This window comes from Idiotropiscis lumnitzeri, chromosome 12 (assembly GCF_059441095.1).
Source record: "Idiotropiscis lumnitzeri isolate Australia: NSW breed Sydney's pygmy pipehorse chromosome 12, RoL_Ilum_1.0, whole genome shotgun sequence".
NCBI classification, from domain to species: Eukaryota; Metazoa; Chordata; class Actinopteri; order Syngnathiformes; family Syngnathidae; genus Idiotropiscis; species Idiotropiscis lumnitzeri.
Window position 1 is genome coordinate 17,377,429 of NC_142402.1, and position 26,706 is coordinate 17,404,134.

Here is a 26,706-nt window from a genome sequence, read left to right on the forward strand (position 1 = left end):
ATTTGACTCAAGATGTGTATTTGTGTGTTTGGGACTTTTGCGATACATTGTGACTAGGTTGCATTTTTCTGCCCACAGGCGGCCTATTCATAATTTGGGGGGGCTAAATGACACAAGGTAATACATGTAACTAGTGGAACTGAGTTGTAATGTTTCAATGTTTTGATCCCACGTCTGACTCCAAATACCTCGGGGCAACTCATCGAATCGACTAACGTCAACAAAAGGCTTGGTGTTAGCTTAGCGCATCAACCGGATAGCAAATCTAACACAGCTAGAAATAAGTTCGTGCTGGACCCAATACCACTTGGGTGGCGTCGAATCGAAACCCACTTCTCACACCGAACACTCCAAGGTGGACATGGTTTATCGTATTGACGCATCATCGTAACATGGCGAGGAATGACAAATACACAAAACAAGCTATTTGGTGTCAGAAGTAGGATCTGAGCTCACATCTGACACCAAATACCTCAATGTGGGAGTGGCTTATTATGTCAGCACATTATTGATACATGACGAGAAAGGACTAAAATAAACACACATTCTATTTGGTGTCAGAAGTGGGATTTGAATCCAGGCCTTGTGCTTAATCAACGCTTTCACATACTTGACAAACGAGGTCGTGAGCAGCCCATGTATGGGCAACTACAAATGTTCAGAAGTGGAATTTGAACAATAGTCGTCCTTGAAATATTTGTTGGCAGAAGTGGGATACAAACTATCGCCACCTTAACATAATTGGTGTTCGTTTTCTCAAGGAAGATCGCAAAGACTTCATTCTCCTCAATAGCCTTCGGGCAACTATTTTTTTTTTTTTTTATCCCACTTCTGACACCAATTCCTCCAGGGCGGTTTATCATATTGACCATAAACAATTTACTTCAAAGTGGCATCTTTTAAGTCCGGAAGCGATTGAAAAGATTCCTCCAGGCGTGTGAGAATAAAATCCAACTTCTGATACAAATACTGATGGATGGCAATGGTTTATAATCCCACTTCTGACACCAAACACCTCAGGCTGGTTCATCATATTGACCTTCGTCAATGAACTTTGTTTTTTTTTTTTTTTTTACGCTTTGTAAGGGGAGAATGAAAGTGCACTATCCCATTTCTTCTGCTGTTGACGAGACACGACCTCAGTCTGGGATGTGAAAGTTGACTACGAGCGTGTGGTGCACTGCATTTTGTGTCTAGACGACTGTTTTAATCATTTACAACGTGTGTGTGTGAGTGCGTGTGAGTGCGTGTGTGTGTGTTTTCTTACTCGGGGTTGCTATTGCCCAAACACTCGAGGTGAAACTTCTCCCCCTCACGAGGCAGATCGCTCTCGGGTTCGATCTGCACGTTGGGAGAATCTGTAAATGAAAATACACACGCTCAGAGACAAAGTTACGTAACGCAGGACTGAAAAGGGTGCAGACATGCGCGCCACTCAGATACTCTCGTTCAACCGTATCGCCATCGACTCGCATCTGTCAGCCGCCTCCCATTATGACATAAGCACTCCCCCCCACCGCCCCTCCCCGCACAAATAAGCAGTACCAGTGTGGGCCACATGGTGGCAGTGCCGAGCCACATTCAGATTTCTGGTGGCTGAATTTGCCTCAGTTGATTTTATGTATTTTGTTTTTTAAGATATTGTTTTGAGTGATAATATTGAGCAATATCCGAATTTGCACGACACATTTATTTTTAGGGATATTTGACATTCTAGGTGATTAGAAAATAAATCAGAAGTTACTCATAAGTAAGTACATGAGTATTTTTTTCTTCACTGAGCACTATTTTACTCTTATTTAATTATTTGGCGCGTTTTACTTTTATTCGAGTCATAGTAATCCAAAGTAACAGAACTCTTACTTGAGGACAAATTTTGGCAACCTTGGCCACTCGGTTTAAGATTGGGAATGGAATCAATACTTCTGCTTTTACTATTTATTTTATTTTTTTTTATGTGTACCTCTACTTAAGTGCAGAGTGAGGAGTCTCTGTCCATCAGGTGACTTACACAAAACTTGGAGCACCTGCTCACTCCTCTTGTCCCCCGGGGCGAGCGACGGGTGGTCCACGGCACAGGTGACCACCTGGTTGTCGTCGGCGCGGCCCGCCTCCAACGTCAGCTCGCTGCTCACGTTGTACGTGGGCTCATCCGGAACCGACTCCACCACGTCCGGCCGACCTGCGGTGGAAAAAAGGCATTGCACTTTTAAAGCATCTGTTATGAATCTAAAAAACAATTTTATTCACGCTCCATTTTTTTTTTTTTTCTAAATCTCTGGAAATTCCACCCCACGCCTTGAAAATGTTCGCCGCCCATGCACCACCAGTGCCATACACCACTGTCATCTAATTAGAATGTTCTACTTTTTGTGCCGCTACGGCGACGCCCATTTGTTCCCATTAAATGAAAAATGTGTTTGGTGCGCAGCAACGACGCGCGCCCCCGGGTGTTTTGTTCCCCAATCCATCACGATACGCCACATATACCGCTCACCTAACAATGCCTTTACGCACCGGCCATATTCTCCCCTCTGCCTTCCTTTGTGCTGACTAATGCGGCAAAATAATAAGAGAGTAAAAGGTGGAAAGTATTTCACATTTCAGGGAGGTGCGCTTTAAAAAAAAACAAAAGCACAGGTGTGCGCTGCGCTGACAAACAATTAACGCAGTGACTAAATGTCGGCCGTCGGGATGAAGTGGACTTCGCTTTTAATTAAACTCCTGTTGTAGCCGCTTGTCACATCCCATCAATTGGAAATGTTTTGTTCATTAACGATGACTTTATTGATCGTCGGGATACGGCCAACAAGTGCTGGCAAAATAATTAGCAAGGACGGCAAGCGGTGTTCAGTCCAGAGGTAAATAAAGCGGATTCACAATGGCCACCAAGTAGCTTGGATGGAATATTATAGAAAATCAATTGCTTGAGTAAATTGAACATCACTGGCTTGTTTTACACAGCATTTCCGATCTCCTCTTTTTCTTATGATTGTCACGCGTACTTTCAAACACCTATTGCAACACATGCACCGTTTATACCATAAATAAGCACTCTCTGTTCCAGGGTGAGTTAGCTAAACTTGTTTGACTTCCGATGAGTTGGCATTTCTCTCCCGCATAACCAACGGGACAAACTGGGATTCACCCTCTAATCTTTATCTTCTACTCAAAAACGGTGCTGAGCTAAAAAATCCATCGCGATGCAACGCTGCCATCTACAGGGATATGCTAGTTCTTACAGACTTGAATTTCACCGACGAGCAGGGCGGGACCTTCCTCCGCGCTGACCCATCGTAAAATATAGAACACTTGGATTCCAAATGAGCAAAAGAAACGTCCACGTTGCAAGAAATGAAAAATAACAACCTCCACCTTCATCTCAACAATCTCACGCATCTCAATGTAGATATTATTTTAACACGGTGTTTCCGATCATGCTTGAATGTTTACGTTCCTTGGCAGATTTTGCGAAATTCTGGCAATTTTGCGCTAATATCTGACCGATGACTGAACGGGGACAATCTCATTATTTTCTGTTTCGTTCCACGATTGTGCTCAGCCAAATTGTCTTATAATGTATTTTTCCTGATCATCACACATCTTAAACATTCTGCCAGGGTGTGTAAACTTACGAGAACGAGTGGAATTACTGTTCAGCGCTAAAGTGATATTAATACTTGTGTCTTTTTCTCGCCTAGCGAACATCAATAATGCAACGGTAATTGCTTACCTAAGTCCTCGAAACCGCGACCGCATTAAAGTCCAAGGCGCATTGTTTTTTTTCTCATGGAACATATTATTGCCGCTCTGGGCTGGAAAAAAAAAAAAGTACTTTCAAAATGTCTAAGAGGAGTTTGTCTTTGAAGGATTTCTGAAAATGGCCAGACTAAGAATAAAATGGCTTGTTCAAACCTTCAGACATCTTTTTTGGGCATGGCATCTTGAGACGATCTGTGCCTCCATAATTCTTATTAAATTTCATGTAACCAAGTAAACGAAGGTCCAGAAAAGTGAAGCAAAAAGTGTCAGCGCATTCCATGTATGTGGACGCCCAGAAAACTAAAAGAACAAAGATGCTGGAAAATTGTGCTCTCACCGTCATAAAATGTTGAGAAGGAAACTAGAAAAAAGATTGCATCGGGCAAAATATTTTTGGGGCTTTTTCTAATGTTCTGTAGCGATAGCAGACAATTTGGGATTGACATAAAAATATAAAGCTCATGAAAATCAAAGAAAATAATTTGTGTCCACGCATTGCCCTTGAGCGGAACGTCGCCCCTGCCAACATGGCCGCCAAAAAGGCACGGTAGGGCACTTCAAACCAGAATGGCGCCCGTCCTGTTATGTCTTTTGACTTCTTGAGACTTGTTGATAGGTCTCATACACTCACCTACCAAATTCCATGGGCTTGATTGAAACTGGCTTTAGGGGCTAAACTTTCCAAACGTTCATAAAGGATTTTTATGGCGAGTCATTGGAGTGTTTTCGCTGCAGCAAATGTTTGGAGTAAAGCTGAAACATAGCAAAATTAGTTTTAAAGAAAATTTTACGTCCGCTCGCACGTGTGCTGGTCTGATAAAAAAAAAAAATTGCTCATCTTCACAAATTTTTTTATTTTATATTTTTATTTATAATTTCATATTTACATTAGATTTTTTTTTTTTTTTTTTTTTACATGAAGTGTTTTTTTATTCCTCCAGAAAAGAGAGAAAAGAGTTTGCAAATGAAAAAAAAGTCCTCTATAAAATTGTTTATTTCATATTTTTCAGTTTTTATTCTATTTGCAAAAATTCTCATCTAATTATATGTACCCCCCCCAAAAAAAACAAAAAAACAAAAAAGAAAAATAAACTATATGATGTATTTTGAAATAAACTCCTCATAGTTAAGGTACACGCACACCCTCCAGGGGGTACACCCCGTGTGAAAAGTGTAACAGTGGTCTCGTCTATTTGCACATTTTGTTTGTTTTCAAAAATAAAAACGCCAATTTGACCGTCATTTACGGCGGTGACGCTTGAATTTGCGGGCGGCCGTGGCCACTTTTCGACCCTCTTTCATGTGCAAAAAGTCGTAGGCGGTTGCTTGGACTTGGCCGCGGGACAACAAAGTGTGCCGAAACGCTGTAATGTTGCACTCACATAATAATCCAAACAGTCATTACTATTAAACGGGATTATGTCTGATTTATGAGGTCATCTTTTTGCTTAATTAGTCACGTTAGCAGGATTAGCAGAGAGCAAAAAAACCAAAAAAAAAAACAAGCTGCCATCGTGCGTTTGGAGCCCACCGCTCTTCTTTTGACTCTCTATAATTACAAGCAAGCCGCCATAAAAAAATAAACGGCCTTCCCACAGTGGGTGAAAGCTGCATCTCCGTTTGTCTTTGAAAACATTTTTTTTTTTTATATTCCAGGCGAGATATCAGGCGGCGATGATCCGTAACACGAGGTCAACGGAAGTTGTCGGGGGCAGACAGAAAACATTTGACCGCAGAGAGTCAACATGTTTTTTTTTTTCTGTGGTTTGCGTCACAGAAAAGAAGATTTTTTTTTTTTTTTTTTTTTTATGCCAGCAGAGTGCATGCAAGTATTTTTAAGCCGTTCCTTTTTTTTTTTTTTTTAAACCGCTACACAAACTGCAGATCTCCGGAAACCAAATTGACATTTTTTAGAAACCACGCAGCTGAGAGGAGAATACTTTGATCCGCCAAAGCGCAGTAGGACGTGAAGAGTGAAAAAAGAAAACCAAGTCAAGAGAATAAGGACGACAAAACGTCTGTAGCTTTCCATTTTTTAAAAGGGAATGACTTCATCTGGTTATTTTTGCACTTTGATGTTTTCATTTTGGCATGTCACTGCGAACGGCTCTCCAAGTAGGAGATTTCAGGGCTGCCTTTTACTTTTAACACATTAGCCAAAATTTTTATTTTGTTATGTTGGGGAATTTTGCGTTGAAATTTTGAGGCAAAACTGACATTGAATCCATTTTGGGATATGGTGACGTGTGACATTTTTGTTTTGCTCAAATACGATCACAAATAAGCTAACGAGAGCCGTGATTGGTTGTTAGCTTCTTTCGTTTGTCTGACGAAAGAAACGTTATCGTTTGACACGCAGCAACTCGATCGCCCATGTCTTGCATGGATCTTTCCATGCTACTCCACCACGCTCACTCGTAAAAATTCTCATTCATTGCATGATTACTGTCTGATCTTATACTTGTTACCACTTACTGGCATTTTTTTTTAATAACATTGCAGTCAAGACTTACTCTTCAATCAGAAGGCGCGTGAGACCTTCCTGTACACTCTCGCACAAAAAGAACGTGTAAATACGTCTTTGGTAGTTGGGAACTAAATTTCTGAACATTATATATATATATATATATATGTGTGTGTGTTTTATGGATATTAAATGAGTTAAGACATTACAAATTTTTGTGCCTTCATTGTTCCTTCGTTCTCATGACTAATCCTGGCAGCTAAATTCTTTCCCAAGACAGGACCAATTTTTGCTCCATCTCGCTCATGAATGTATTCGGCCCACACCGGTTAAATGTGTCACGTTAGCCGTCGTTCAAGAGTTCCACATGTGCCACTTGGCCTTGTCCACATTATGAAAATCCGAGGCTGATAATTCTGCCATTTGGCCCTCAAGTGTGACCATTAATCCCCATTTTGCTGCATTGGGCGCGCGGAAGGATGTCACTAAATGATCCATGGTGCTCTCACGCCGTACAACTAATACACTCCTCACAGCTCTTAGCCTTTCATTCTTCTCAATTACCACTCCCCACTTCTTTTTCACCACACACGCACGCACGCGCGCGCACACTTCCATCTCGCTATCTAAATCCGCTTTCCTGATTTCTGTCTCCATTTCATCAGCCTTCGCAGCTTCTCGCTAACTCCTCTCCTGTTGCGCTCTCCGGTCGGCTCTTCTCGAAAACCGAAGCAAACCCCCCCACACCGCCACCTCCCATCTCGTCAACTGCAAAGCCACCTTGACTCTGCTTCTTCTGTGGTGGCGTTAATTCCTCTTCATCCTCAGCCCTTATGCAGCCTTTGCTCACACACACACGCACGCACACAAGCACGCGCACACATACACTATTTATTCACAAACGCACACACATTTCATCTTGTCACACGCTGGCATTTGCTACTCTCCACTTTCACACATAGGCACACTTCACTTATTTGCAAACACACACACACACTTGACACCACATACTGTCATTCACAATTTTCTCTCTCACTCACGCGCACATGCAAATACAGACGCACTTAATTTATTCGTAAACACACTTTTGCTTCCGTACTTTCTTACACAGAAGAACGCGCACATGCAGCATCAAGAACGAGAACACGCACGCACGCACGCACACGTACTCTCTCTCTCTCTCTCACGTGCACACGCAGTCACACTTTGTCTTCACACATGCACACACACACACAGTCAGTGTCTTCAAACAGACACGCACACACATTCACACGCGTCACGCGCCATCTTCAATCTTCCTGTAGACAGCATAATGCGCACACGCACACACGCAATCACACACACGCGCGGGCACCCCGTCTTACTGCCCACGCACACACACGCGCAATTTTCATTTTGTGACTTCACACGTAAACACGCGATCGTCGCACAGACGCACACGTTCTCTTGACAAACACATGCGCGCCACACACCAAGTCTTCCAGGCTCAAACACACACGCGCACACAATAACAAAAACACAGTCATTCTCCCATGTCTCACGTGCAAACACATGCATGCTCACAAACACGATCTAACTTCACAAACGCACGCGCACAGTCATTATACTTTGCACATGATCGCGCGCGCACACGCCTGCTGTCGTTCTCTCATCACAGCCTCGTGTCCATCCAAACGCACGCACGCGCACGCCATCAAGTGGATGAATGACAACGTTTGCTCCTCCAATCGCTAACGAGGACCATTTGACAGCGCGTGCGTGCGTGCGTGCGCGAGGCAATGAGTGATTGGTGTGTCCGCCATTCGGACAGCTGGATCTGGATCGCTTTCGCTTTACTTTTTAAAGGGCCAGAACGTCCCAAATAGACCGGGCCGACACCTTTGAGGGCACCTCCCATCCGACCAGATAACCAACCACCGTAGTTGACCAAGCAAATGCCTAACTGGCTAACTAACTGCAGAACTAACGATTTATTTTCCAACTAATTGAGGTGCCAACTAACTCATTAGCGAGCCCAGCTAACTAATCAAATAACTATCCAACCGACAAGCTGACCAATAAATTGATCATGTAGCCCAGAAACAACTCAGCTAAGTACCTAAAGAACTGACCAACCAACCAACCAACCGACTGACTGACTAGCTTACCGAATAACTACAGAACCCCCAAACTAACTAACCCAGCTAACTAGTTATTAAATCAATTATTAGACCAGCATTCCAACTAATTACCTAGCTAGCTACCTAGCTAGCTAGCTAGCTAACTAACTAACTAACTAACACATTCTGCAAAAGCCAGTATGTCCAAATGTACCTTCGAACAGAACTTGTCCCCCCTCTTCTCTACCCCATAATAAGTGAAACAGAAAAGTCCGACATTGACCGTAAAAAAAAAAAAAAAAAAATAATAATAATTCACAATCACTCACAATTTTTGGGGGGTTTCGGGGATCTCCCAAATCCAATTTGTGGAAAAAGAGGAGTTAGCAACGGCTCCTCCATCTTGCCATATCGACTTTGTTTCAGCGCTAAGAGAAAGAATAGATAATCTGTCCTCGGGCAAGCCGCTCGTCGCCGTCCTCCTGCGCTTTGTGTCCTCACGACATTCCTTTTTCCATTCATTGTGATCCATAATTACACCAAAGCGTCAGGACGCAGCGCGTATCTGCCATTGCTTCACACGTCCAAATGCGATCATGAAACCACTTTGAACGTGTGTGATGCCAAAAGAAGCAGAAATAGCCATCAAAGACAGAAATAACTACAGAGGGACATGCCAGGGCAGCAGGTGGTGCGAGAACCTTAAACAGTAAACCACCCAAAACACAATTTCCACTGTGAGTGTTTTTGCGCCGACCAATCAGCTGACAACTAACCAATTGACCATTAACCTAAACAACTAAGTTAACTAACTCAAATTTTTTTGGTGCTCATTTGCTTACAGAAGCCACTCGAAACAATTATCGAAACCAAAAAGGCCTTTTTATTTATAGCAAACATTTAAAAATATTCAAAAGATTATTATGACATTATTTTAATTTTCTTCTATTTTATTTTAGCGTTTTGTCTGAAAAAGTGACAAAAAACCCAATTATATAAGTTTTGATTTTGTCAATTCATTTTGCATTCAATTTTTTTCTAAAATCAATTACTTCATTCTGGAGGAAAAAAATACTTCAGTCTGAGAATACTTCAAGATTTTCTCCCCTTGACTAAACCATTATTATTTTTACCTTATCTCCCCCCAAAAAATAAATAAATAAATAAATGTGAGGGCACTGTAGCACACTGGACATTCTCGCAAGCCCTCACGCTGACAGGAAGCCGGTCGGGTCAAAAGCCACACGGCTGCAATTTGTCGGAATAAAAGACGGCCGAGGAAAAAAAGTAAGTTCATTTGTCTTCTCCTGACGTTTGCTCGCCGCCCATTTCCCGCCGTTTATCAGTCACGAACCCCGGGGGGGGGGTGTCCGACCTCGTCCCTTCATCCCGACATCCACGCAGCCTTTTATTGCCGGATCGGGATGTGCTTATGCCCGGCAAGATCCGTTTCCGGCGTGGCTTGCGCAAACGCCGCCGCTGCCGCAGTGTTTTATCTCAGAGCAACAACAAAACACACAAATTGGGAACACAATATGCACACTTCATAATGTTCTCACCTTGGAGTTCCAGGTCCCCGCGGAACCATCGCAGCCTGGCGGGGGGCTTGCTGCCCGTGCTGGTGCAGGTCAGGGTGAACGTGCCGCCCTCCAACACGGGATTCTCCAAGCCGGAGATGTGAGGCTTACCCGGGACGCCTGACGGAAACAAGCAAAGCCACGAGGGTCATGTGATAACGATGCCACAGGACAGAATGATGACAAAGATGAACATCAGGCACTACAGACGGCAGTGAAAGAAAAATTTGATGAGTCCTGATGACACACTCATTCTTCAAAGGTTGGCTCAAAATATAACCCAAATTTGGGTTCAAAATGGATGGATGAACTACTTGGGTCAATTTGACCCAGTTTCCGGTTAGTTTGGAACAAAACAGCCCCCCCCCAAGATGGTTTTCTATTAAAAAAAATAAATCATAAAAACAATTTTTTTTGGGGGGGGTTACAAAAACGATCCAAAGCAACTCCACAAAATGAGATTCTTTTGTATAAATTGGATTATGTTTTGACCCAACTGTTTTTAGAGTGCAGAATTGCAAAACTGTTTAAATTAATTAATTAATTGTAATATAATATTTTATTCTTATTGTATGATATCACACTTTGGCATCAGTCACCACAGCAGAAGACGAGAGACAAAAAAAAAGAACTTTGCATTTGCCTTTGCAGTGAACTTTTTTTTTTTTGGTTTAAAAAAAAAAAAAGCTATTTTCTTCTATATGGACAACCCAAGCCTATTTTTTTGACGAGCTCTGTAGTGACTGATGCACAACGTTGTCCTCATACATACAAAAGAAAAGAGTTTGAAAAAGAAATAGCTGCATTGACTGAGACGTATTGTCGCCGCCAAGAACAAAACATCTTTCTTTCTCACTCTCCCTTTTTTTTTTTTTTTTTTTTGGTCCTCTTTTCCGAATATCTGTGCACTGTAGTGACTGATGTAAGCGCCGCAGCGTAAGCGCCGGGTTGTTCCCAAAGCAACAGTAAGTAAAAGTTAGCCTTTGTGTGTCTAATGCTTCTCCGTCACGAGCAATAAAGTACGCTGGCGCTTTATTGATTGGATTGTGGGCTAATCATCTTTGTGGCACAACACACACACACACACACACACACACACACACACGCATGCGCACACGCACGTCTTTCAAGTATGGATTTGTCTGGTGCTCTTTTTGGCTGTCAGCTAATTGTGGCCATATTTTCTGCTTTTTTTTTTTTTTTTTTGCGACTTTGAACACGTGTGTGTGCGTGAGTGTGTGTGTGTGTGTCTAAAGGGATGCTGTGCCCTAATTCTCCAGGAAATAAATGAGTAATTAGCGACAAACAAAACAGCAAATTAAACGCTCACATCGTGGCTTTGGTGGAAAATGTGTTTGCGTTGAGGTTTTTTATTTTGGGGTGTGTGTGTGTGTGTGTGTGTGTGTGTGTGTGTGTGTTGTCCGTCAAGCGATGACAGGCCTGCCCCCGCCTGGTGTAAATGTTTATTTTTGTCAGTTGGTGCACCAAAGTTAATTAAAAGCGGCAGCTCGTGTGCTGGGCGGAAATGTTGTGGAACGCGGTCAAAAAAAGGACAAAGATTTCGCCTGGTTGCCTTTTTAATGTTAATGTTGTCAAAGGTAAAAGGTAAAATATTAGAGAAATAAAGTATTTTATTTAAAAGATTTTCGTGGTAAAAACAACCACAAAAACTTTTTAAAGTTCGATTTTTTAAGGGGAGGGGAGCAGTACATTTTGTGCTTTTTTTTTTTTAAAGTAAGTGTTTGTGTTAGTGCAGGATTGAAGACAATTAAAAAAAATAATAAAATAAAAAAGCGGCTCGGGATTGTCAGCTGAAGTCTGCTTTCGCCGCAAAAAAAAAAGAAAAAAAAAGAGTCCCTGGTCACTTTGCCGGTAATTGTGCATTTTTGACAGCAGCGGCGGCGGCGCTGTGTGAATTTTGCCTTGCATACATTTCTAAACTCCCCGGAGAAGCTGCAAAATTCGATAAAATGTCCAATTCAAGTGTGGCAACATAACATGCGCGTGCATGTGTGTGGGTCATTTCTAAAGATGTGCCGCATGGGCGGTTAGCGGCTCGAGCGCTCCCTCGTTAGCCTGTGCTGGAATCGTTCATAAATGTTTCATTGCACTTGTCTGGACAAGCGCGTCCGTATGTGGCTCATTACTATTCGCTCATTCATATTCAATGGCGCTTCATAGCACACGCACACACGCACGCGCGCGCACGGACATCAAACGCTGCCACATGAAATATTGAGCATGGTTTTTTGTTTTTTTTTAGATCTGATCGATACCTCGTATGTGACTTTCACAAGGTCGCCAAATAATCCTTTCATCCACTGTGACGAACCCACAAAGATTCATAACAGACACTTCAAAACATATACGACAATTACGATGTCTTCGAACGGGAAAAATGTTGTCATGTGATTTATGTCAGATTTTTTGTAGCGAGAAAAAAAAAGTATTTTGGAGTTTGGAAAAAAAAAAAGTTGCATTCTTATGGGTGACGAGATGTTTGACCTTTTTTGGTAAAAGTTTGTTTTTGTAAAGTGGCAATGACAACTCTTTTTAAACAACTTTTTGAAAATAATTTTTCCTAAAAAAGTAGAGCTTTTTTTTTATTTTCCCAAAATGATATAAATTTCAAAACTCTATTTGATAAGAAAATATAATTATTGTAAAATATTTACATTATTATAAAAATGATAAAATTATTAGAAAATATTAAATAATTCGTTAAATATTTTTTTCTTTTTTGATGAATATTTAGGAAAAACCGACAAAACGTTGAAGCTGCGAAACGTGAAGCGTAAAGTGCCGAGGGAAAGCTGTACTATTATTCATTCTATATTATTGTATTCTTTTTTAAAATAAAATTTACATTCTCCAGCGTAATTTTCAAACATTTCTATAAATTATAGATTTAAAAAAATAATAGACCCCCCCACCAATTATTTATATTATTTTTTTTAATCTAAAACAGCACCGAATTTTTTGTTGACTGAAAGTTTTTCTTTGTAAAATTATTTTAATAAATGTGATTTTCTACAACTTGGATGATATTATACATTGACATTCATTGTATTAAATTACATTATTTTCTAAAACAATACTTTTTTTTCAATGTCACCTCAAAATTATATTTTTGGGGGGGATTGGAATTATATATATAATATTTTTCAGGAAACTTACAATTCTTTCCATAAAAACAAAAAAACCCTTTTTTTTTCTTCTTTCAAACCTCGCCATGGTTTTGTGAAGCAGACCTTACCCAGCACGGTGACGGTGGCGTGCGCGGTGCGCACGGGCATGGTGAAGATGGAGCAGGTGTACTCGCCCTCGTCGGACAGCTGCACCTCGGAGATGATGATGGACAGCTCGGTGGGCGTGGAGCGGTGCAGCTGGATGCGGTTGTCTCGCAGCGCTGCAGCAGCAACGACAACGACAACAAGGCAGTGTGGTTACATTTCATTCAAGGAACCTCATCAATATTTCACGCTGAACCTACTCCCACTGCCACTGGCCGGCGGGCCGCATTTTTCCCTGCTTCTAATTGCTGGATGCCTCCTTTTCTCCCGCTTTGCACATGTGAGCGTTTATGCACAGTCATCAGACTTTTACACTGCATCCTGTTCATCAGCCAACTCAAGCGCACCCCTGAGGGTGCGTTTGCAGCATCCCATCTAATGAGCGATTTTAATATTTACGCTGAGTCGGGATGTTTTCACACCGGAGCCTGTAAATCAGGGATTCCCAAAATGTGGAGTGCGCACCTCCGGGGGTGCGTGAGCGGAAGCATATGTTGTTGCGATTGACGTTTGATTGTTTCTAAAAATTTAAGCCGAGTCGTGAGATTGTTATCAAGGGGTGCCCAACTTGAGAGCGCACCGCCGGGGGTGTGTCATCGCCATCCAATCTAATGGTAGCGTGCATTTATGACTGTCCCAGCAATTATGCTGAGTCATGATGTTTTCACAATGCATTTTGTACAGCAGGAATTCGCAAATGTAGAACGCGCACCTCCAGGGGTGCATGAGGAACATTTACTGTAAAATATTTTGTTTTTAATATTGACTCAGTCATGCATATGAGTGGTGTAGCTAACATCTATACCGATTCATGATTTTTTTGTTACACACATTGAATGGTTTATATCACGGATCAACCAAACTGTGGTGCGCGCACCCCCAAAGGTGTGTGAGCGGCATGAAATCCAGTTTGCATTTGACAGTTTTTGAGAACAATCTCGTCAAGTTGTTAAATTTTGATGCTGCATCTTCTAAATGAGAGATACTCACACTGTGCTGTGCACCCCCCATTCAGGAAAATGGCAGTTTGTATTTATGAGTTTTGTAGCATTTATGCTGAGTTGTGAAGTTTTTATTTCCAAACTTTGGTGTGCGCAGCTCATTAGGTGAGTATTAACCGTCCAGTAAAATGGGCTTCTTACATATGAGTGTTTCTCACATTTATGTCAAGTCAGGTTTTTCTTTTTTTTTTTTTTAAATGCATTTTGTGTACTCCCAAACTCTGGAGTGCGCACCCCCAGCGATGTGCAATTAAGTATGTGTTATAACCAATGTAATGCTGTTTCCTTTCGACAGTTTTTAACATTCAAGCAGAATTGTGATCCCCCCCCCCACACACACACACACTTTGTACTGTATAACATCAAACGGTAGTGCGCGCACCCCCAGAGGTGCGTGAGCGCCATCCAATCAAATGTACATGTTTAACATGCCATGTTGTGATTTGTTGACACCATATCCTGTATAGGAAGGATTCTTATGCTGTGGTGCGTGCACCCTTGGGGGTGCATGAGTGCATTCCAAGGTAACTTTTGTTTGCAAATGAGTCATGATGTTTTTATACTATTTTCTGTACATTATCAACTTATGGTGTGTGCACCCCCCGGGGGTGCATGAGGGCCTTCCGATATAATTGCCGTTTGTGTATGATCGTTTCTCACATTTATGCCAAATGTGTCCCATTCAGGGATCCTTAAAGTGTGCTGTGTGTGCAACCCCAGGGGTGCGCCAGATTAAAAATGCATAAACTGGTACAATAAATGACTATAACTCCCGTGACAAAACATGCTGCCTTTACTAGCTATTTTGACGTTTTCCTGTTTTTTGTTTTTTTTACAGGTGAGCTGCAGCGGGGGTGCGCCTACTCTGCGGGTGTGCAAAGTTTTTGCAACAGCCTCTGTGCTGAGTGTGGTGTTATCAATATTGTACTACTTTTATGTGTGCTGCTGTTGGTTATTTGGTGCAATAAAGGCGAGAGGGGAGCTTTACAAAATGGAGATGAAAAGGCCCGTGGAGACGGTGCGCCAGCCAGAAGGGAGGGAGGACGAACAAAAGGGGGCGGAGGGGGACGGGAAGGAAATGAAGGGGGAAGGAAACAGGACGGCAGAGGTGAAATAGGAATATGGAATTAATGATTCCCTGTGTGTGTGTGTGTTTGACTATGAAAATGATGTAAGAGGAAGTGAGGAAAGCAGCAAAAAAAGGGAGGACGAGGATGAGGAGGATGAAGATGAAGAGCGACACGAGTGGGCGTGTCGCGGAGGACAAATCTTCCGATTATGAGGAAGACGACGATGAAGATGATGATGAAATTGGATGAAATCGGATTCCTTGATTGCGATGGATGACCTTTGCTGTTTTTGTATTGTGTGACTGAGGCCTGTCTGTCTGTCTGTCTCTATCTGCCTTTCTATTTGTCTCTCTACTGTCCTTCATTCCTTTGCTCAGTTTCTGTACGGACCAGTCTCTCTCTCTCTGTCTGCCTGCCGGCTCGCCTTTTCTGTCTCTCTACCCGTCTGCCTGTCTTTCTCTCATAGTATGTCCCTGTCTGTCTGTCTGCCTTCCTTTGTCTATTTGTCTGTCCATGTAATGTCTCTTTGTCCATCATAGTGCTCTGCCTGTCTATCTGTCTTTCTGTCAATCTTCCCGTCTCCCCATCACTCTACTAATCTTTCTGCCTGTCTGTCTGTCCCCCTTCCTTTGTATCTAGCTGTCTGTCTCTCTTTTATACTCATGTCCATCATCCCGTCGGTCGGTTTCTAGTTCTACCCGTCTCTCTGATATGTCTTTCTCTTTACCCATCTGTCTCTCTCCCTGTGTGTCTTTCTTTCCACCGTCATTCTGTCTGCATTGTCAGTTTCGATGTTAAGATGTCTCTCTACCTACCAGTCTGTCTGTCTCTCAACACATCTCGTGTGTCAGTCTGTCTGCCGAGTCTCCTGGCCCTTTAGCCATCTGTCTGTCCATCCCGCTCACCTGTCTCCCTTCCTTCTCTCGTTTGTCCTCTTTTGTCCAGCATTCTGCCTGTCCGTCGCTACCTGTCTGTCTGACTAGCTGTCTTTCCGTCAGCTTGCTTTCCTTTCTCTCTACCAGTCTGTCTGCCTGCAGGTCTGCCCTTCTTTGTAACTGTCTGTCTGTCTACAATCCTTCTGGCCATCATTTTGCCTGTCTGTCTCTTTCCGTCTTCCTGTTAGGCCAGACGATCCTCCTGTCTCCCTCCCTTCCCCGTCTCTGCACCAATCTGTCTCTCTTAAACAGCAAGCCACGAATACACGACGAGCGTTTCGGTTTGAAAGCGAGCGAGCGCTAGCAGTGTTGCTGTTGTCGTCGTCGGGTTTCCACATGAAAGCTCCCTTTGACGTCGGCGTGACAACGTGTTTGTTGACGCGCAGTCGGCCGCTGCCGTGACAGGCAGCTAGCGCTCGGCGGCGCGTTAGCTCGGCAGAGCTTGAGAGGGGCCGACATGACGCGTGGAAGAAGAGGTAGAAGTGGGGGGGGGATCAGTGCCTTAAATATTCCGCCGCTTTTTTTTTTCCCTTGTCGTTTTGTTGTTGTTGTTTTCAAAGCGGCGTCACACTTGTCATTTGGCGATGTCGCCAAAGGGAATTAATCCAGTGCCGCTAACATGCTAATCTGCTAGCGTGTCCTACTTTGTTGTCGTGTTTGCGTCTGCTGTCGTCTGTCACGTTTTGGCGGCTTCGTAGCACCCGGGGAGTATTTTGGGAGGGGGGGGGGACAAACACACACCTGATTCCCAAACTGCACCAGAATAAATAGAAACACCACGGTTACATGTTCAGTCTGAGCATTTTTGCTCTAGAACACAGGTGTCAAACCCACGGCTCGATGGCCAGATCCGGCCTACCACATCATTTGAAGCGGCCCGCCAAAGCAAATCATGCGCATCAACCAGGTTTTTTTTTTTTTTTGCCCAAAAAATTCCTTTAAAAATGAACTTTTATTAGCTTTTGATTTTGTTACTAGTTTTCATCCATCATTGAGTCCTAACGCCACTCTGAGTGAAACAATTTAGCCCATCATACCCGCTCTAGAACATTGGATCTGGTACTTCAACATGAACACGCACAAAATAATCAAAATCAAAATCTACTAATGTGAAACCCTGACCCAAGCTTGAAACCACAATTTTGGCCTTAAAACCTTCACTTGAAACCCTAACCCAGTCTTGGAATGCCAGTTTGAAACTAACCTAAAATCCTAAATCAAAGGACTAATTTCAAACCCTCACTCAAAGCTGTAAAAACCTTATTTGAAAGCCAAATTATGACTTGAAACCCTAACCGTTATTTGATACCCTAATGCGCATGAAAGTTAACCATAATTTGAAACCCTAATGCAGGCTCGAACCTCAGCTTCAAACCCTGATTTGAAACCCAAACCTTTTTTTTTTTTTTTTTAATGTAACCCCCCCCGCCTCCTGTTCATAAAGCCTCACCCCAAATTGAAGCCCTCAGGGCCCAATTTTCGTGAACGTCGCCAGTATTTAGACGCTGCATGAGCAGGAATTAATTTAGATCGACTTTCTGTTACTCCGCCAGGCGCTTCACCAAGGACGCTCGCTCGCTCGTTCGCTCGCTGCGCAGGAATGCTCTGCTTGGCACGGAGCGGTCTGCCAAATGAGTTGAAAAATCAGAATCCCCTGCTTACCAAAATTCAGACCAAAGCAAGAGAGGAGCTCTTTCACTTCGCACTTCTTAACTAATCTTTCCCAAGCCCTTCAACGACGCTATTGGTTGACACAGGATGACATCATCAAAGGTCACATGCTATATTTTTGCCGGAAAAGTTTTCTTAACTTGTGAAAAGGAGCTACGAGATTTACTTGGGGAAATTCTTTGCAGCGCCGCTGACATTTGAAAATGTCAGCGGCCGTCTGTGTTGTTCCCCCCTCCCAACCCCCATTTCATTTTTTTTTGTCGTATAAATGCAAAAAAAAAAAAAAGTGACAAAGCATCACTGTTTTATTTTTATTTTTTATATTGATATTATTTTGGTCCACTTCATTCATTTAAATTATTATAATTTTTTTTTTTTTATGAAAACGCACTTTTGTCTTTGTTTCACTTTGTGTACCTGTCACACACGCACACGCGCACACACGAGCAACACACACACACACACAATTATTATATCCAACACTACTCTATCTTCATGGCTTATCAACTCAGCAAGGTCGCTACATTTGTCTTCATGAGCGGCCCTCAGACACATACGTGCACACACACGTGCACGCACACACACGATATTTCAGTGCCCCTGGACTTTGCACTCTTTTTAATTCCGCTCTGGTCACCTGACATCACACACATTTGTCATTTTCTGTGATTTCGGAGCTTTTATTTTGTTACTATGCATTTTTCCAAATAAACGGTGTCAAAAGTGTCCTGATGGCTTTCCATACATGATGTCACTACGACAGCATGATTTAGGATTGACGGATTCTTGGTTATAATTTCAAATACAAACTGACATGTGATTTATTTCAATGTAATTAGAACAAAAGCGTCCATTTTTTTTTTTCCGAATGTTGTCGTGTGACTTTTCAAGGAATTTGTTTTGCGTAGCATTAGCCTATTAGCAGTCATATGTGAAGAATTTCGAATAACAAGAACAAAAAGATGATTATTGTGAGAGATGGAGTCTGGGGGGAATTTCATGTCTCACTTTCAGGAACATACTTTTTTTTTGTTTTTTCCAGTGATCAACAGATAAAAGTAGTCACGAGCGCATGCCACAGAGTGCGCACCTTGACTCATCTGTCAGCCAGCCAGCCAGTCGTCTTTTCTCCAGCAAAGTGAATAGCGCAAGTGGTCAGCTATTCGATGAGACACTCAAGGCCGTCTAACAGAAACATTCTGGACCAACGCTGACATGAAATTTATGCTTTTTTTTTTTTTTTTTTTTCACCAACTAAATTGGAAAACGTCTTGGGAGGTCGAAACGAACACCCTCAATCTTCCCAATGCTCTTTCAACATGAAACACGGATAGAAATAATATAAGATGTAAAGAAGATGGAAAGAAAGACGTAAAAAAATATATAAAGATGTAAAGAAATTATATATAAAGATGTAAAGAAATTATATATATATATAAATAAATAAATAAATATATATATATATATAAATAAATAAATAAATATATATATATATATATATATATATACACATTCCATGTGGGCTCAGCACATCCATTTATTCCCTTACCTCCCGTCTTTTTGCCGCGCTCGTATTTGCCGTGTGCGAGGATGAAGCACGCGAGGAGGACAAATATTTTCACACTTCAAATCTGGACAAATAGAAGCCAGAGAGGCACTTTGGTGGGTGTCATTTCATTTTTTTTTTTTTTTTTTTTTTATGAGCAAAAAAAAAAAGGCTTAGAAACGTTTTTTGCACATTTGCAGCAAAACACCGCATGTATAAAGTGCTTAACACGTTGATTAGAAAATGTCGCACCCATTTACAGCGACCTCCGTGATGATTGGCACCTTCTGCTTCCATAAAATGCAATTAAAAAACACAAATAATTTCCGGTATTTAACAATTGTTTTTTTTTTTTGTGAGGTGGTTTGGGAATAAACAACAATAATAAGCGAGGAATTTGGAGAAAAAAGAAAAAAATACTCCCAATAATGCCAAATAAAATTCAACAAAAATTCTAAAACTGTCAAATATTCTTCCTGTTCTTTACATTTTCATTTTAAGACCCTCCCACTCAAAAAAATAAGAATTTTTCTCTCTCTCTCTCTCCCTCTCGCCGAGCTGATCCTGATTCAGTGACCGGCGGCTTTGCTTCATCAAACCATCTCGTCCTATCAAAGGCCGCCGATTGATCGCGGCTCATCAAACACGTGTTAAGCGCGCACCTCTGTCCCCCCACCTTTCTTTTTTTTTCTTTTTCTTTTTTCCTTCCTAATCCTTCCTTGTCTGGTTTGCTTCCCCACCACCTACACACCTTTAGACGGAATGAAAATGATCATCACCCTCGATGAAAGGCGGCCACAGGAAGCAAAGTTTGCTCAGGGTGCCGCGACGGAGACGTCGTTCGTTATGTGCTCGACTTGCAAGTCGCTTAAAAGATTTTTTTTTTTCTGTATTCCTTCTCGCATTCAATCAGACTTTTTTTTTTTTTTTCAAACTGTTCTGATACAATTTTGTGTCACGTGTAGAGAAGTGTCGATTTTTTCTTTTTTTTTTTCTTTTTCCTTTTGTAGGCTAATTTGAAAATTTTTGAATCCGTATCAGCACAGATATAGTTTAGTGTCACGGTGACATAAAAAAATTTTCTTACAAATTTTTGAATACGTTGACTTTTTTTCTTCATTTGATTTTGATCGTTTGTCTCTGGTCTGTTTTTTTTTCCCATTTTGTTAATGTCACAAAAATGTCTGATTTCAGAACTCAGGCAATTTCTAGTCTAATATAAAATACATCTTTTTGTATAAGTAGCAAATTTTGGCGGTGTGACGGTTTAGTCTATGTAAATGTTTTCCAATTTTCTTTATGGTTTCTTGTTTGCTTGTGTTGATGCAAGTGCAAATCGATATGTGTCATGTCGACATGAAACATTCAAAGAATTGGGACACATTACTCAAGGTTCCTCGACGCGTGATATTCAAATGGTGCCTTAAAGTATGCAAAAACTGAATTTTTGAAAAATTCCATCAAAAGTTTGTCACGGTTTCAAAACACTGGAGATGCAGTTGCCATCAGTAACCTTTTGTTTTAACATCAGTCTATCTGGCCGTCAGCCCGTCCATCCGAATGTGCTGAAACCAAAACAACCAAACTTGTTAAGGACGGCCATATTGATTGTTTTGCATTCCGGGCGACCGCCGGCAAAAAAGAAAAAAAAGGCCAATTAGTGAATCCCATAGTGACAAATTTGTTGGCTTACTTAACCTGAAAAAAAAAAAAATAAATTGGCTTTTGGAACTTTGAAGTCTCTTGTCTGGCATTACACTCTGGCTTATTTTTGAGAACACTTGAAGAAGAACAACACACTCGCAACTCCAAACGTGAAAATACAGAAAAAGTCTTTCATGTATCCACTTTCAAAGTGCTTTTTGTCTCTTCTTTTTCCCCGTGGCGTGTCGGACTCGGCTAATATACTCTCCCGAGAGCCAGAAGAACTGATGCAATGTCGATCAATAAGTGTCCCCCCCCCGCCCCCTTGACCCCCCCCACCCCTTTCCTGATTTGTCTCAAACCTTCAATTTCAACACGTTTCACTTAAGGATGCTTCACACTGTAAGTGGCCGAAGCTTCTCCCGGCCGGAGGAGGCGGCGTGTATTTAATGGAGTGATTTACAAGCGCGGCACACACACTTAAGCGCTTCTGCCGACGGGCCTCTCTCCTCCCACTAGGTGAGCGCGTCCACATTGGCGGCAGCGGCCGACGCTTTGTAAAGCGCCAGGGAGCCATTAGCTGGTTAAACGGCGCGGAGGCACATCGCTGCCTGTGATGCCCGCTGACAGGCCCGGTGAGCCGCGCATGAAAATATAAACAGCGCTATACATAGAACGCGGTGAGATGTGGCCCCGATAACTCCGAGGAGAGTGGTGTGACACTTGGTGGAGGGTGGATTTTGGTGGAGTTAATGCGGAGAGTTGGTGCATTTCACCGCACGCACGCACGCAATGACAAAAAGAAAATTCTTGGAAATGTAGTGTTGATGATCTGTCGTGTATACGAGGTGCCGATTTGGGAGCAATTTCAAAATATCGAGGAGTCAGTCAATGAAGATGACTTGACACAAAGATGGCCGCTTCAAATCTAAATGGCAGACTTTTTGTCTTTTCAGACATGGCTTCTTGAGATTTTTTTTTTTTTTTTGTGGGTCTCGTCATCAAAGACATGGCTACCAAATTTAGTGTTGCTCAGCGAAACTGGCTTTAAAAAAAAAAAAAAATAAATAAATAAAACAACCAACCGGGAAGATTCTCACCAGCGGCGTCCATTTCACTTCCAGGTGCACCCACACAAAATAGTGAAAACTCAATTTTTTGTCAACCGAGGCAGTTTTGGGGGATCATGCCCACCACAAACGACAAATGTTAAATTTCACCCTCTTGAATACGCCTGACAAATTTTCAGAGTTTTCACTTTTGTTAAAGCACCCCAAAAATGCTCTTAAAACAATCTGTAAGTTAAGTGCAGCGAAGACAATAGTTTCTTGCTTCCCGTCCGCATCCTCCCCAAAACATTCCATTTTAATCAAGCAAAAAACAATTTCTCCTCAAGTTCTCATGCTGAAAAACGAGTTTGTTGGCAAAACAAAAACGAATTAACATGAAGGAGGCGTGTGACCTTTCTACTGTACTTTTGCATTCAAAACAACTCATCTGCATTTCCGACGGTGTGCCCGTTTGTCGGAACAACTTCGAGGCGATATTTAATTGGGGAAAACAGCTTGTGTTGTCATGACGACGAAGCATGTTTAGTGTAGGTAATGCGGGCCTATTGTCTTCTAAGTAAACATTATGCAAAAATATTTGGAGACCTGACAAAAGATTTTCTTTCAAGGTAGGATTGTGTCTTTTTTGAACAGTTTCCTTTCAACGGACTCCAAATAAAATGCGGCTTTTTTTTTTTTTTTAATCACTTTGCCGTCCGTCAAAATGTGATTTTTAACCAAATGTGGTGGATGTATGATTCCCAATCAATGTTGTGTTTTGTAGCAAAAGAAATTAGCATTTCCAGTCTGCCATTTTTGTGGATACTCATATTTGATAAAAAAAATGTCTACTTATAATATTATTAGGAAAATATTATCCAAAGCTTTTGTGAATTTGGACAAGTCCCTGATTGATAAGAAAACAACTGACAGAAATAAACATAATTAAGGAGCAATAAAATGATGCCTCGTAACCACTTCTGGCCACAAATCATATTTTTGTGTTTTAATTGCGCTGCTACAGCCACAAACATCCCAAAAATATCAAGTTCAACTTTTTGTTCCATTTTTAGACTTCCGTCCAAACTTTGGTCTGTTTTAATGAGATTCCAGTACCACCGAATGATATTTGAAGTACGTTATTTAACTTTCGGTAAACACTGCCCGTTCATTCCACTTTAATAAAACAGTCGGAGCTTTAATAAAAGACAGAAAATGTCAAGTCATTTCCTGATAATTCACTCGCTTAATCCTGTTTTCTGATTTTTACTTCAATGCCACAAACAAAAATCGCGCCGGGGTACTTTTTGCTCGAGTGTCGTCTCGTTTGTGAGTCTCGATGTTCTTTTTTTTTTTTAGTCTCCTCGTAGTTTGGCATTAACGTCGGGCAGGAGAAAGAAAGAAAGAAAGAAAAAAAACTAACATCTGTTTCCGAGCCTTCTTAATCTCTTCTAATAGCAGCACTCGGCTCCCACGCGTTCCCTCAAGGCTATCGGCGGATCCTTAAAAGGGTCTTAAAATAAATGATGGAGAATTAAGGACTTAAAATATATCAGCATTTGCTACGGTGAGTCCATCGTTTGTGTGTGGAGTTTTTTTTCTTGGGGGAGAAAAAAAAAAAAAAAAAAGAGGGATTACTCATCATCACCGTATCGGCTTTAATAATACGACAGGTCCCGCTGTCACGCAACAATTAATATTTAGATTTGATTTATTCAGAGCGAGGTGAAGCCTGATATGGAGCTATTAGTGACTATTAGTGAAAAGAAGGTGGGATTCTTTTTTTTTTAGTTGTTGTTTTGATTTGTATATGTAGCTTTGAAATGTATTCAAATTATAACTAAATTTCAATTTACTTCTATGAAGTGATGTGACAACAACATTTGATGATGCTAATTCAAACTAGCTTTAGCGGCTGATTGTAATTATTTATTTATTTTTTTATTTCTCGAGGGAGGTACGGCCAAAATGGCTACTTCGAACCAAAATGGCGGACTTCCTGTGTCTTTTTGGGCTTGGTTGCTTGCAACTTTTTTTGTGGGTTGATTCATGAAAGACATTGCGATTAAATTTCATGCTCCTAAGAGAAACAGGCTGCATGGGCTAAATTAAAAAAACAAAACAACTCATAGGTTTTTAGCGGTTTGAAATGTATGAAAAATGAGGTGCCAATGAGGCATCTTTCAATTTGCTTCCATGAACCAGCAATGATGTAAGGCGATTGATTTATGACCTCGTTTGCTCATTGCAATTTTGATCAATCAAGGCTGACGTCTCTTGTCTTTCTTTCTTTATTTATTTATTTTTAACCGCACGCCATTCGTCACTGACGGCATGACAAGCTCGCTCTCAACAGCATCAAAACGGCGCAATCAGGTCTTTCAAAAAAAGAAAAAAAAAAAATTCACCTAAAAAATAACATCCATCATCCTGTCACAGGTTATTTATCTTCGTCCGCGCTTCCCGCGACTCATCATGTGCCGTCTAGCGCCTCGCGCCCGCCTCCCGTCGTTTTGTCATTTTGCCGTGACGCCAAAACGGCGTGCTGGAGGAGATGTGGTGCGAACGCTGCGAGGCGACCATTCGCGCTAATGCTTCTGTGCCGTCAAATTATTCATTCTTTTTTGTGTTGGTCCTCAAATTATTTTCCAGTGAGTCACTCTTTCATATCAGATAAATGGTAAAAATAAAATAAAAACGCAAAACCCAGAAAATCAACTTTTGATTTTTTTTTTTTTTTTTTTTTAAACACACAATGTTGACTGTTTAAAAAACTTAATGAAAACTACACGGCCAAAAAATTTACACTTCGAACTAAACCAACAGCCGTGACGTTCTGTTGGCGTAAAAAGCAGGACTGAAGAGGATTTAAAATATTCAACAAAAACAGCAATTCCTCTTTTGTTCTCCATCTTTCCCACTGACACCCTTTCAAACTAAAAACGTGTGCCGCCAACTAGTGACCAAAAGTGGGATTACAACCAACATAAAAACAAAAAAAGCGCCGTAATGAGAGGTAATTGCAACGTCGCGCTCCACGAAATCTGCGTGTATGAATTAGAGCGCCGTCGTCATGGCGTCGACATGTGTTGGCGGCGGTCTTTTGGCGTTACGACGCATTTTCCGCAAGCGCGGTCCTCATTTCCCGCCGCGTCCATCTCGCCTCATCAACCGTCTCCAAAGTGGAGAGCAACCTCGAGAGGTTTTGCTTTGCTATCGCGGTGAAGAGGAAACTCATTTTCTCATTTCTGTCTCCTCTCCAGCGGTCTTCAAAAAGCTCCCATCTGGACTTTTCTCTCTCGCCTCCCTGAGAAAGTTTGCCCTGTGCGAGGAAAACTTTCCGTCACTTTCCCCCAGGCCTTTTGCCAATAAATATATATATATATATATATTTTTTTTTTTTGAGGTTTTGGCTGTTTTTTCCTGCATGCGGAATTTGTTTTAGTTCTGACTTTTTAGGAAACACCCAAAAGTGTAGTGGTTCACATAACTGACTGAGATCAGTCACACTCACGATGCAAGACTAAATTAATATTTTAGGTCAGTATATATGTTGGAAATTACTACTTTCCAAAATGTGTCATTCATTATCTCAATTAGCTCGGATCAGTCTCCTCTTAAAGTCGGCAAACTTGCAGTCTGTTACGAGATCTGCATTTTAAGTTGATTAAAAAAAAACGTCAAAAACTTAACAGTGTAGTGGTTGACTTAGCTCATTATATTATAGCTGGCATGACATTAATATCGTAAAAGAAATTTGCCGGACAGTAAGAAATTTGAATTTTTGTGTGCTAAAAATGTTGAAAATTTGGACTATTTTTCAAAATGTGCCATTGAGAATATAGTAGTTCACAAAGCTGGGATGAATTTCCTCTCAGAGTAGGCAACTCAACATATGTTAAGAAACGGGCATTTTAAAAAAAAAAAAAATATTTCTGGAAACTTCAGCCGCGATGAATATTTAGCAGTGCAGTTCTTGACTTAGTTCAATTTTATGCAGCTGGCGTGGGATCCTTTGCACTCGCAATATGGTGAGAAAGTTTGATTGGTCATCGGTCGACTTTCCAAATTGAGTCATTGATAGTGTTGTCGCTCAATTTCCTCTCAAGGCACTCGACGTAAAAAGAGCTGCATTTATAAGTGATTGAAAAACTTTATGGAGACTCCAACCACGGTCAATTTTCATTCGAGTATTGGTTGACTTAGCTCAATTTTGGGTGATTAATTGCACTCACGATACGGAAAGAAATGTGGAATTTAGGCTAAAGTGAAAATTCGGATTACTTTCCAGAATGTATCATTGATAATGTAGTCGTTCACATAGCAGGTATCACGTTCCACTCGGGATGGTGGTTGACGTACCTCTCTTCTCGCCGAAGTAGAGCGTCTGCTGTGCCGTGTTGGACCACTGCAGTGACGAGTTGTCGCTCTCGGCCACCCGGCAGGTCAGCGTGACGGCTCCGCCCACCGAAACCGTCTCGTCAGAAGTGACAGGCTGCAGGGGGTTGTCGTCTGGACGGGACAAAGACACGCGTCAGGCTGTGTGAATCGCTACGGTAACGTGCAAAACGAAAATATGTTCAAAGCAAGAGAGT

The 26,706-nt window shown here is 41.6% G+C and overlaps 1 protein-coding gene across 3 annotated transcripts in view; it reads right to left on the reverse strand.

Annotated features, from left to right (window-relative positions):
- cadm3 (cell adhesion molecule 3) overlaps nucleotides 1-26,706 on the reverse strand; it is a 74,006-nt gene that overhangs the window by 7,964 nt on the left and 39,336 nt on the right. For all 3 annotated transcript variants that reach the window (XM_088311165.1, XM_088311164.1, XM_088311163.1), the window contains exons 3-7: nucleotides 26,474-26,623; nucleotides 13,159-13,311; nucleotides 9,885-10,022; nucleotides 2,012-2,182; nucleotides 1,268-1,358 (exon numbers count right to left, since the gene is read on the reverse strand). In XM_088311165.1, the coding sequence (XP_088167291.1) occupies nucleotides 1,268-1,358; nucleotides 2,012-2,182; nucleotides 9,885-10,022; nucleotides 13,159-13,311; nucleotides 26,474-26,623 (703 nt within the window). The remainder of the gene's footprint in view (nucleotides 1-1,267; nucleotides 1,359-2,011; nucleotides 2,183-9,884; nucleotides 10,023-13,158; nucleotides 13,312-26,473; nucleotides 26,624-26,706) is intronic.